Genomic DNA, 12,971 nt, shown 5'->3' on the forward strand with positions numbered 1-12,971 from the left:
GATGAATACTTTTTTTTTTAACCAATCAGATTAGACAAACAATCTTTGCGGGCGGGAGTTCCACTGTTTTCTTCCGGGACGCTGCTGTCACCAAAAAATGGCATCTCTTGACAGGGTGAAAGTCTTAGTCTTAGGAGATTCCGGTAAGTTTAGTACCATTTCTATAATTTAGACTCATATGAACGTGTCTGCTCATGTAGAAAGACATTTGTTCATTCTGGTTTAATATCACCGCTTTGCAACACTTTTAATCTTTAAGGGACTCTTGTCGAAAGTGTTTTAGTGGCGCTGTAAACCTGTTTACCTGCTGCGACATACAGCAACATTAAGCTAAACGTTGTGTCGACAGGAGATTTCGGGGTTAAAGTAACGCTGCATCGGCACGTGATGCTCAATTTATAAACAGTAATTGCACATATAATACTATCACAATGGTCACTTCTGACCCAAGTGTAATAAGACTGCTTAGTTTAAGAGGAATCAACACAAAAGTATGCATTTTATTTTCCCTATTTAAAGAGACACCCAAATATCGAACATAAAAACTCTTACTTGTTTACAGAAAACGATGGATACGTTACTCTGACAGTTTTTCATTTGAGGCTTGTTATCATATTTAAGTAAACCACGTCTTTATTGTCTTGCAGTCAGCATTAACATCAAGACATAGATGATCTACCAGACATTGATCCCATCCACCCACATTTCTTGTCTTTTGCAGGGGTGGGCAAGTCTTCCTTGGTCCATCTGCTATGTCAGAACCAGGTGTTAGGAAATCCATCATGGACTGTCGGTTGCTCCGTGGATGTACGGGTAAGACCTCCTGAATTGCAAATCATCAAGATCTGAAATGATGGCACCTTTTTTAAATTAGCCTTAGAGAATATATACTTCATACAAAAAACTTTAAAATAACATTTGTAAAAGCTGAAATGTTTAAACAATCACATGTTAAAGATGCTTAAGAGGATTTAAATAATTGAATGGTCAAAATAAAACAATCAACTACAGGTCCAAGACTATAAGGAGGGAACCCCAGAGGAAAAAACCTACTACATTGAACTCTGGGATGTTGGAGGATCAGTTGGCAGTGCCAGCAGTATCAAAAGCACCAGGGCTGTCTTCTACAATTCAGTTAATGGTAATGATGATTTTATATGACTGTTTAAAAACTCTGAAAACATTAGGGTTGCTATAATTTAGTTATTTTCTTTCTCTCTTTTTTTCCCCAGGAATTATGTTGGTACACGATTTAACAAATAAGAAATCCTCTCAGAATGTCTACCGCTGGTCACTAGAAGCTTTAAACAAGGATTCTTCTCCAACAGGAGTTATCGTCTCAAACGGGTAAAATGGACGGATACACACTGACACAGTTAAAGTTAAATTGTGACTGAAAATGCTGGATACTGGGAAGTTAATGTCTTATTCTTTTTCTCCCTGCAGTGACTATGATAGAGAGCAGTTTGCTGAGAACCCAGTGCCTTTGCTGCTGATTGGCACAAAGTTTGACCAGATCCCAGAAAACAAACGCAATGAAGTTCTCACTCGGACGGCCTTCCTGTCTGAAGACTTCAATGCAGAGGAGATCAACCTCGTATGTCACCTTTTTCATTCCTGCAAGCTCTGACCTTAAACCCCTTTCAGAAGTAGAAACTGTAACACTGCTGACTTAATTTATGTGGTAAAATAACCACAAATTTGTTTTTGACATTCAAACATAGGTCTCTGTTACAGAAATGTCCCACAAAGACATTGTACGAGCATTACAAAAAAAGCTGAAGCTGAGTGGAAAGAGAGCGCAAAGCTCTCAGTGGTGTTATCTTGTCTGATTGCTAGTTTTATTTTTTACAGAAAGTTCTTCAGGGGATTATTCAGACATGAAGCTGATATGTGTAATGCCGAAACAGAGACAGGGTAACATACACCTCTCAAAGATTTAGTTGAACAGCAACAGGACCATTGTGGCTTAGAGAAATGGAAAGTAAATGTAATTATTACATTTGTTTGTAAGGAATTGGCTAATGTTGTAGTTGTGATTATGATAAGCAGATTGTTTTTGTAAAAGCAGTGGAACTAACTAATATTACCCCTAAACCCACTCTCATTTTGTGTAGAAAACATTTAGATCAGTTTCTGTGAAGTCAATTTAATGTTTGAATGATTTCACCTGCAAATCTGTAATGTTTTAATTGAAGTGTTCTATTACAAAAAGTATATCTTGTAGCTTTATAAATAGAATGGGCGGAGCTAGAGAGCCTTATATGCTCAAATTTTTTTAATTATCCTATTCATACAAGCTTCAAGGATATGAGACACAAATCACTTTTTTTGTTGAATGGTGGTTATTTTACTAATATAAACTTGCTTGTGACATACTTGTGATGTAGCAGCTAATCTCTGCAAGTTTCTTTATGGGTTGATCACCCAGCAGCAAAGTAAAATCTCTGTGTTGTAATCTTTCACAAAAAAAGAAAATGAAAGACATCTATAGTAACATACCTAGGCCCTGTTTTATGATTTGAAAAATCCCTAACATTGATGACACCGAGTGGTAGTATTAAAGAAGCCACCATGGCATCACAACAATACATGGAAAATCTTCACAGGGGTTGTTTGTACAAACAAAAACACATGCCATCAGAACAATTTAAAAGAAGCTTAAATCACATTCTGCACATACAGTTTTAAAATTTCAGTTGAGAAAGAAAAGACTCGCTTTCGTTGAGGTTTGTAGCTGAAGTGCTGTTCTATTTTCCCAGGACTGCACCAACCCAAGATACCTTGCTGCAGGCACATCAAATGCAGTGAAGCTTAGCAGGTTCTTTGACAAGGTGAGAAACCGAGAGTTCTGTAATGCGATGTGCAGTTATTTTCTGTTTGAGCAGAGACTGACTTGACAATTGATGCAGTAAGCAGAGGAGGTTATTTATACGTAAACATTTACATTTCTTCAGCGTGGTCACACCCTTGCTCAAAAAGCCCTTACTTGACCCAACTTAAGTTGAGAACTATTGGCCATTGTTTCTTCTACCATTTTTATCCAAAACTATTGAACGGGCAGTATTCAAACAGGTCTCAGAATTCCTCTCATGGAATGACCTCCTAGATCCATACCAGTCTGGAGTGCCCACTCTACTGAAACTGCTCTCTTGTCTATAACAGAAGCCCTAAGGTCAGATAAAGCTGCAGCTCAATCCTCGGTTCTTGACCTATCAGCTGCCTTTGACACAGTCAACCACAGGATCCTGCTATCCGCTCTCTCAGCAATGGGCATCTCGAGTAAAGCACTCCTGTGGTTTGAATCCTACCTCTTGGGGAGTTCCTAAAATGTTTTGTGGCAAGGACAATTATCCTCCTCCCACTGCCCACTAAACATTTCTAAGACTGAACTCTTAGTCATTCCAGCTAAGCAATCTATCCACCATAACAAAACTTTTCTCTATACAACATAAGGAAAATCAGGCCCTACCTCACTCAGGATGTCACCCAGCTTCTGGTACAGGCCATGGTTACCTCTCGCCTCGACTCAATGCCCTCCTAGCAGGTCTTCCAGCTTGTGCGGTGAAACCCCTACAAATGGTTCAGAACGCAGCAGTGCGTCTGATTTTTGATCAGCCCAAAAGGACTCATGTCACTCCATTACTGAGTGACCTACACTGGCTCCCTGTGGCCTCCCGAATAAAATTCAAGTCACTAATGCTTGCATACAGAGTGACCACTGGGTCTGCACTCATCTACCTAAACTCCATAATACAAACTTATGTTCCTTCTCGGCCGCTACGCTCCTCTGCCATCCCTTCACACAAAGCAATCCCAGTCCCGGCTGCTCTCATCTGTGACACCACGATGGTGGAACGAGCTACCACACGCCATCAGAGCAGGGGCGTCCCTCTCTTAACTTCAAGAAGCTCTTGAAAACTCATCTCTTCCGAGAACACTTCCTCTTATAACACCTCTAACTCTTAACCTCTAACATGCACTTCCTGTGCTCGTGTTCTTCTATCCCCTTACAATTATTTTGTATTGATTGCACTTTTTTGTTAACTCTTAAAGTATTGTTATTATAATCATTAACATTAGGATTATTATCATAAACATTACTGTATATATCTGTACCATTTTTCATTTAGTCTATAGCAACATCACCTTTACTGTCTGTACCTCTGTGTGTGTATATTGTGTAGGCTATTACTCTTACTAGTATGTTTTGTCAGTTGTAGATCTGTATTTGATGCTCTGTTGATGCTTGTATGTTTTTCCTCAACTGTAAGTCACTTTGGATAAAAGCGTCTGCCAAATGAGTAAATGTATTTAATAGCTGCTTATTTTTACATTAATTTATTAATTAATTAACAATATTTTGGTATGGCAGTGCTCAAATCACAGTCTGTTTTAATTTAATTTCAATGGGAACATTATGTAACATTCCAAAATGACAACTTTGACTTTGTCACGTAGGCCCAGTTACTTTTTATTTTATTTTAAAATGTTAAACGTAAAGTTTTGTCTGTAAGTTTAAGAAAGTGACATGATAGCTTTCATGACATACTGTCGGTAAGGACACTTGTTCAACAGAAATAAGACTATCATGGATTTCCTGTATAATTGTGTCATAACGGATTTGAATTGTATGTATTTAGTATGACAGTCAAGTTCCCTCTTTCAATGTACATGGGCATGTGAGTTTTGTGTTTTTAAAAAAAGACTTTAACCTCTCTGTCTCTCAACAGGTAATAGAGAAGAGATATTTCACCAGAGATCCAAGTCAGGTCAGTTTTGCATTTTCATTCTTCATTTATCTTATAAGAATTAGAAATCACAATGTCATGTTTATTTTGGTTAGAGGAAAGTTTCACCTGAAAATCAGAATTCAGTTGTGGGTTACGAGGATTAAAATTTCATTTCAAGGTGAACTGCTCCTTTTAAAATAGTACATTTCTTTCACTTTCTCTGCAGATGACGGGGTTTACAGACAGAAAACGGTTCAACTTCAAAAGTTTGCACTATGACTGACAGCAGTGGTCTGTGGTATGGTAATGCCTGCTGGCTTTTACACCACAAGTAAACCATCACACTCACTGACATACTTTCTATATTGCATAGAGACATGCTTTAGCAAGATGATACAAAAGGACATAGACACATGCTATATTTATGTTTAATGAGATTTGGTGATAAAATACCCAATTTCACAGTTTTTAATTATAAAAAAAATACAATCAGTTGTGTTTTTTCCCCTCACATGTAATACAATCATATATACCAGCTTCATTAATCTTTTTTTTTTTTAACTAAGACCATAAGAGTTCTAAGTGTTGTTTGATTTTCTATGCCATGTTATTCAGTAAGCAAGTGCAGAAAGGGCAGTATTTTTGGCCTCTAAATGGTAGCTGATGTAACATTCCCCACTTTCTGCATCACTGTCTTAATCCAGGGGAGAAAGAAATGAACTTTAGTGAAGACATGGGGATACTTGGGATTATCACAATCAGATTTAAGGGTGAAAGCTGTTATACCCTGAGGCTTCGTGTTGCAGATAAGTGGTCCACCGGAATCACCCTAGGAAAAAGGCAACAAAAAGGCTTGATTGATTAGTTTGTACTTGATTTTTCATGAATAAAGGAAACCGTTTTTTTCCATGTTTGCAGCATTATTGATGTACTTTGTTGTATGTAATGTTTGGTTACTTATTTGTTGATTACCTGGCAAAGCCCTCCCCTCTTTTTGTTAAATTTGGTGCATATCATGTTATCAGTATCAAAGTACTTTTGCCATATATTTTTGCACTCAAAGCTGAATTGCATCTTCTCTGTGGTCTCCTTCAGTACATTTGAGGGAGGCTTATTGTGTCCGGTTCTGCCCCAGCCCGCAACGGCACAGTTAATGTTGGCTGGGATTTTCCCATCTTTCTTAGGTAGTCCAATGGCTTTCACGTACTTATTCAGTTTGGCTTTGGTTTTTAGCTGTAAAAGAGAAGAGGGTAGAACTGTAAATCACAGCTGTTATAATTTGCTTTGTTATTTTGCAGTGTATTTCATGAAACAGCTGACCCATCTGTTAGACATTTCAATGTGTGCTTATGTTCTCTTAAAGCAACAATGATTTTTTTGGTAAAGCAGTTCACCCCCACAGCATCAGTGCGAAATGTGTGAATCACGTTGTGCAATTTAAACACTACGGAGGACAAAAAAGAAAAAAATTAACTGAGATGACTACATTGTACAAAACCCTTTTATAGAGAAGTAGATTTTTTTTTTTTTACCTTAAGTAACATAATGTCATAATTGAAATTTCCTGTGTATTCCGGATGCTGATGGTACGCAGCCACTTTGATAGATTGCTGGCTTTTCTCCTTCTTGCTAATGTCATGTGCTCCAAGTACCACCGTCATGGGCTCATTTCTGACAAACAAGGGAACACATAATGTAAAAGTATACTTTTATTTTATACTTTTTATTATATTTAGCACAAACATTGATTAGAAAGTCTACTACAACCATATTTAAGTTTTTAATCTTTTTCTCGAACCCCAGGCCATGACAAAGTTTGTACTATGATATATCATTGAAACAACATTACATTTTTAAAAGTGAAAGCTATTAAAAGTTATTAACAATAAATCAGTTATGGGAATAAAACAATTATTAAAGTCCACAGAATTAGTCCCCATTATCTTGTTAATTCATTGTGACATCCAAAAAGGTAACCTTGACGCTCTGTGATTCTGCATTGATGCATAATAAACTCACCCTTTGCAGTGTGCTGCAGTTAGAACAAAGTCCTCCCGAATAAGTATCCCACCACATGAATGGTGTCCACGAAACTGGAGTGAAGCCATGTAGGGTCTGGAATGAGGCTTTGCAACCTTACCACCCACTATGCCGCTCTCAGAAGCCCCTTACACGAAGAGAGATGGTTAAATAATACACAGACTACAAATTCCTCAACAGCAAAATCATTGGTGTTGTTCCAGAATGAAAAAAGAAAAAGGAGATATTATTAATTCCAACTCAATCTGTTGCAATTTAAGAGACTTCTTTAAAAATCAGCTGTGATCCTTTAAAAACTGCTATTATTATAACGTTTATTTATAGTCACTCCTCTAGCAATACTTCTGAAAGGAATTTTACTTCATCTTACCAGTGAGGGAGAGCAGCTGAAAGAAAAATATAGTGAAGTATGTATGAATCATGGTTGCTGTATGGAAGTAAAAGCTGAACAGTGGCTGACAGCGCTCCCCTGTACCACCTTTTGTAGTCAAGCTTCCAACTGCTACAACGGAAACTTTGTGGGCAGGGTGTCAAAATCATTCTAGCACAGAAGAGACGCCATCACAACTTTTTTCCCCTTCTTTACTGGAGCATAAGTGAGACCCTTTAATAAAACCAGATAAAACTGTCAAGTTGTCATTTTTGTTTAAATAAATTGTTAAATGACGTGGTCAAATCATCAACAGTCTAAATGTGAAGCACTTCACTGTATTATACACTGTATATCTCCTTGTGCTTCTACATGTGGGATTATGCTTGTGTGCTACAGCAAAACAAAAATAATGATTTGATGATAATGAATTCTGAAAAGGCATCTTTGGAAAGTTTTAATTCGGTTGTGCCATTAGCGGTTGTTTAGGTCCCGTCTATTTGTAGCATCTATTTCCTATTGCCTAAAAAAGGTAGAGTGGAAAACTGTGTATCGAGGCCACATTTACCACATTGCGAACAAAGTCACACCTCACACGCTGACCTATGCACACACACACACACACACACCCCTCATTATACTGGCCTTTACCCTCATCGTCTAATTCAATTTTTTTTAAAAGAGCTCAAGTGGTTTTAGGCTAACTATCAAGGCTTGAGTATTCTTAAACACACGAAACAAAAAAACAGTGGTTAGCACTGTCACCAAGGTTCCCTGTATTGATAAGCAGGTATAGATAATGGATAGATGGAGGGGAAAAAAACAAAACAGCAATGACTTTACAAGGGAGCTGTGAACCTCATAAAGCACATGCAATTGTGTCTACTGAACAGTAGATGGAGCTAAAGGCTTTTTGTGTTCCTAACATACACATTAGCCCCTCATTTTGCATACTTACCTTACTTCTAGTACTGTAACATGTTAATGTTTCCAGGGATTGCGATCCTGTAAATTAAAAATATATCAACTCACATTTAAAAACTATATTTTAAATGTTTAGGTCGGGTTCTAGGTTATTGAGAGTTGGATGAAGCCTTTCACACTTGTAATTTAAGTCCACCGTACACATTACTTTACAGATGGGGGTGACACTTTTGTGGGGCCATCTTGATGAGGCAGAGCTCCTTAGAAAACTACCCTCGTGTAATTTAAGGTTGTTGGTCTCAACATTTCCCAGAAACACAAATGTCTCTGGTGGATTTGCAATTGAACCATTGATGAGGGGAAGGCAGGGATCTTTGACAGTCAGTCCTCATTTCGTCTATTTCTAATCTGTGCAAGAATTAGGATGGCCCCCTAGATACAACTGCGGCCCGTGTTTTAAAGTCGGGTACTGTTTAGTTAGTACCCTGCTGACAGAGTCTCAGTGACAAAAGAAATGGTCTAAAGTACAATTTGCAGTTTTCATATTAAAGAATAAAAACAAGGTGTAATGACAGTGAGCTCAAACGAAAAAAAAGAAAACAATTTAATTTTGAGACTAGATAGCTGTCTGTATATTTGTCTGCAGGTGAGGGACAAAATAAGACCACACAGTACAGCCAGTAAGATTAGGTGAAGATAAGAAATGACATCGTATAATTATTCAGTCTTTCCAGCAAAAGAGATTCACCAAAAATGATACAACTTTGCCCTGTATTCTGCCTCCGCCCTCCTTTAATATTTGTCAAATTTTGCTCCTATAGTTTCATGAAAACCCAAATTGGCTTTATTTTTCAACCATTCACCAGTTTTGTTTTCTGATGTATAATGACAAACTGGAGAAACATGTTTTCATGTCTCTGCATGCAATCTCATCTGATGTATTCTCCTAGTTTACCTCAACAAACACAACTTACTCCAACAGAGTGCAGGCCTATTTAATAGAACTCAACTCAACCCAGGTAGAATCCAAGATGAAACATAATTTCACTTTTGCTCACTGACTGGTTACAAGCTGAACAGAAATATTGTCTCATAGTTACTGTTGAGACATCAACTTTTGTGGCTTAAATTCAGAAATGTAATCAGCTGTTATTTGTAATCTCGCCAAGAGCTGTGGACCTCCAATATGGCTGATGAAGGGGATTATATTGCCTAAAGAGCTTAATTACAAGCAAAGCTTGTAAAAGGCTGTACAATTTGTAGGACATTGTACATAAACAATAGGGAAAGAAACTAAAATAAACAAAGTAACCAAAATGGACTCCTGCAGCCAGTAAAACTATCTCACACAGAGGGCTGGACATCGAAGGAGTTCACTTGGTGTAAAAACTTCAAAGTGAGAAATGGTATCTAGTAATCAGTTATCTGGTAATCTAAAGGGTATTCAAATAAATCCATGACAAAGTTAAAATAATTTTATTTGTTTCCAGGGGATAATTTCATTCAGTCATTGCCAGATATACATATGTTAAAGACATATTGCATTAATGACACTATATCTGAGATTTTACACTTAGTACTGTACACACACACACACACACACACACACACACAGTACATAAGTTTAAATGTCATTGCAGTGTTTCAACCTCCTAAAACCTATTGAATGTTGCATTACAAACACTACGATTGCTTTCTCTTTGTAGTCTCCTTTCTGCAACACTTGCGGGTGCAAAACAAGCAGCATTTGAGTGTTACCCACAGAACAGTAAAGAAAATGATGACCAAAAAGCTTATGACATCCAAGCTATGGTACTGAATCAAGTTCAAGTCATGTGCAGCTACCCGTAGGTGTGGGGTTCCTTTGTGTCTCATGACGAACTCAGTCCAGAAAACAGCCAGTTCCAAAGGCTCAACCGGACGGTCCAGGTGTATTTGAGACAGCGTGACTATCTTCTCTTTGTAACTGGGGAGAAATCATTTTTAGAAAAGTTAATAGTGTGATATCCAGTCTTAACCACCACAAGACCTACAGTAGGCTATATTCTCACAGACCGTAACATTAAAATATGTTAACAATATAAAGTAAAATATGTTTACAATATAAATGTGTAAAATAAGATGAAGCAATACCACATCGGTAACTATTTAGATTAAAGGTTATTAAATGCACCCTGACAATCTTTACAAACTAGGCTACAATTAAAAAACATTTTTGCCATTAATTATTTTAGAAAAGAGTTTGTTTAGCTGCTTGCACTATGAAATGTGTTTCAGTATAAACTCGTAAAAAGGAAGAAATTCTTTTCCTTGGATTTAATGTCTGCAGACTTTTTTGTGTAGTCTTTTCTTACATTATTGTCGGTTCCCTGTGGAGTTTTTGACAGTTTTGAGTTAATTCCTAGTTTGGTTTATGTGTTTCACACTATTCCACAGATCTGTAAGTGATGGTAAAGTGCCAAGAAATTAAGCAGTGTGCCCGCAAAGACTGAAGAAGAAGACGGGAAGCTAGTAAACATGGATGCCACATGTTTAAAAAACAGGAAATGCTTTACATTTCTTAGAGCTTATGGATGCACATAATTATTATTTTGTTGAGTAACCCTGAATGTAAACATAAATGTTGTTGGTTTACATGAAAACGCCACAGGGCACCTATAATTTGCATCTTTTTCTTTTTTAGTGAATTTTATGATTTCCCCACATAACCGAGTGAATATTCTCTTTAATTAACATCCAGTTGGCTTACCTTTTGTCATGGATGATTTTATTTAGCGCGGCCAATAGTTTTTCAGTTGTCACCTCATAAATGGCGAGTTTCTCTGCAACACCGCGGGTCACCATGCGATGCACGTTGTCCCCCTGGTCCCCAAACAGTGGAAACATCAACATGGGTACAGCGTTACAAATACCCTCGTAGATACCGTGGGTGCCTCCGTGTGTGATGAAGACTTTTGCTTTGGGATGGGCTGAAGAGCACAGGAACAGCCACAGTTACTATACATTTGATTAGTCTGAATGGTATGATTTATAACATCATTTATGACATGATAGAGTCTCATACATTCTGAATAAAACTAAAAATACCTAGGAGATCATTCTGAGGTAACCATTTCATGATTCTGACGTTCTTGGGTACATCTTCTGGTAGGACTCCAGTGTATCTCCACACAACCTGAAACATGAATGAATCTTCTTTTTGAACGTATGTAATGAATAGAAAGCTTAGCATGTTTTACTAAGGCTGGGGACAAAGTCCTATGGTTCAAACTGATTAGGGCTTTAGCATATATGCTGAGTGCAAAATCTCTGGCTAATCATTAAATGTTTTCTGTGCTAGAGTAGTTAGAAACTTCTGTGATTTATTTAAAGATAATGAATAGATGTCTAACAAATGTCATCAGTGGAGTTGTTTGCATAGACTGATTGTATTATATAAAGTGATTTCATCTGCTGAGGTTATTGTTACCCTTTGAGGAATTTGCCGAAAGGCATCAAAGAACCGTTTAGCGATCTCCTCAGGCATGCTGGACACCAGTGAGCCCAGGGTAAAGACAATAAAGCCGTCGTCTCCTGAGCCATCCACAAACTCCTGCAAGTCCTGCAGGATGTTGAAAAAAAAAGTGTGTATTAAAAATCTCAGTTTGTATAGCGTATGGTCATAATAAAGGGTCACATTTAGTGGGCAGTGACCAAGGCAGGGGCGTATAGACAGTGCAGACAGTGTAGCTGCACTGGGGCCCGTGATTGGAGTGGCCCGCCAAGCTACGAGCTGGATTTTGTCAGTTACATGGTAAAAATGCATCCAGTGTTATCATTTAACAGTGGACGCCTAGCTCACCACAACCTGCCTATTATTGTGGAGATCAGGTGGCATATATACACTCAAATGTGCATCTTCCCCTTTGCTGCGGTGCCTCACACCACTGACTTTTTACTCACAAAGGTCTGTAGCAAGCAGTAGGCTATAAGGTATACAGTGAAATATAACAGAATAGATTCTACAGATTCAACAGAATAAATTGTTTCTTATTTTCTTTGGTGTTGGTGTGACATAGCCCACATACAGTCATGGCCAAAAGTGTTGGCACCCCTGAAATTTATATTTTTCACAGAAAAGTATTGCATTAACACATGTTTTGCTATACACTTGTTTATTCCCCTTGTGTGTATTGGAACCAAACAAAAAAAAGAAGGCAAAAAAGCACATTGGACATAATTGCACATAAAACTCCAAAAATGTGCTGGACAAAATTATTGTTACCCTTAACTTCATATTTGGTTGTACACCCTTTGGAAAAAATAACTGAAATCAATCGCTTCCTATAAGCATCAATAAGCTTCTTACACCTCTCACCCGGAATTTTGGACCACTCTTCCTTTGCAAACTGCTCCAGGTCTCTCATATTGGAAGGGCGCCTTTTCCCAACAGCAATTTTAAGATCTCTCCACAGGTGTTCAATGGGATTTAGATCTGGACTCATTGCTAGCCACTTCAGCACTCTCCAGCGCTTTGTTGCCATCCATTTCTGTGTGCTTTTTGAAGTATGTTTGGGGTCATTGTCCTGCTGGAAGACCCACGATCTCGGACGCAAACCCAGCTTTTTGACACTGGGCCCTACATTGCGACCCAAAATCCTATGGTAATTCTCAGATTTCATGATGCCTTCCAAGTGCCAGAGGCAGCAAAACAACCCCAAAACATCTTTGAACCTCCACCATATTTGACTGTAGGTACTGTGTTCTTTTCTTTGTAGGCCTCATTCCGTTTTTGGTAAACAGTAGAATGATGTGCTTTACCAAAAAGCTCTATCTTGGTCTCATCTGTCCACAAGACGTTTTCCCAGAAGGATTTTGGCTTACTCAAGTACATTTTGGCAAACTGTAGTCTTGCTTTTTTATGT

General features: G+C 37.9%; 3 protein-coding genes across 3 annotated transcripts in view; 1 reads left to right on the forward strand and 2 right to left on the reverse strand.

Moving 5' to 3' along the window:
• The first annotated feature begins 43 nt into the window (after positions 1 to 43).
• rabl3 (RAB, member of RAS oncogene family-like 3) lies at positions 44 to 5,642 on the forward strand. The gene is made up of 8 exons (XM_046053427.1): positions 44 to 143; positions 722 to 813; positions 1,012 to 1,141; positions 1,233 to 1,347; positions 1,447 to 1,597; positions 2,763 to 2,834; positions 4,734 to 4,772; positions 4,960 to 5,642. Exons 1-8 carry the CDS (start codon positions 98 to 100, stop codon positions 5,014 to 5,016), a joined length of 702 nt encoding a protein of 233 aa, XP_045909383.1. The 5' UTR covers positions 44 to 97; the 3' UTR covers positions 5,017 to 5,642.
• LOC123973425 (granzyme B-like) lies at positions 5,107 to 7,211 on the reverse strand. Its single transcript, XM_046053428.1, has 5 exons — positions 7,144 to 7,211; positions 6,753 to 6,900; positions 6,266 to 6,404; positions 5,706 to 5,966; positions 5,107 to 5,562 (listed from the first exon to the last, which is right to left on the reverse strand). The coding sequence occupies exons 1-5, from the start codon at positions 7,193 to 7,195 to the stop codon at positions 5,383 to 5,385; spliced, it is 780 nt and encodes a 259-aa protein (XP_045909384.1). The 5' UTR covers positions 7,196 to 7,211; the 3' UTR covers positions 5,107 to 5,382.
• A 2,316-nt stretch (positions 7,212 to 9,527) lies between these two features.
• The window catches only part of LOC123973422 (UDP-glucuronosyltransferase-like), a 7,008-nt gene continuing 3,564 nt past the window's right edge, over positions 9,528 to 12,971 (reverse strand). The window contains exons 2-5 of the mRNA XM_046053424.1: positions 11,537 to 11,668; positions 11,155 to 11,242; positions 10,817 to 11,036; positions 9,528 to 10,033 (exon numbers count right to left, since the gene is read on the reverse strand). Of these exons, the coding sequence (XP_045909380.1) occupies positions 9,751 to 10,033; positions 10,817 to 11,036; positions 11,155 to 11,242; positions 11,537 to 11,668 (723 nt within the window). The 3' untranslated portion in view covers positions 9,528 to 9,750. The remainder of the gene's footprint in view (positions 10,034 to 10,816; positions 11,037 to 11,154; positions 11,243 to 11,536; positions 11,669 to 12,971) is intronic.

The sequence above is a fragment of the Micropterus dolomieu genome, linkage group LG07, assembly GCF_021292245.1.
Source record: "Micropterus dolomieu isolate WLL.071019.BEF.003 ecotype Adirondacks linkage group LG07, ASM2129224v1, whole genome shotgun sequence".
Lineage (NCBI taxonomy): Eukaryota > Metazoa > Chordata > Actinopteri > Centrarchiformes > Centrarchidae > Micropterus > Micropterus dolomieu.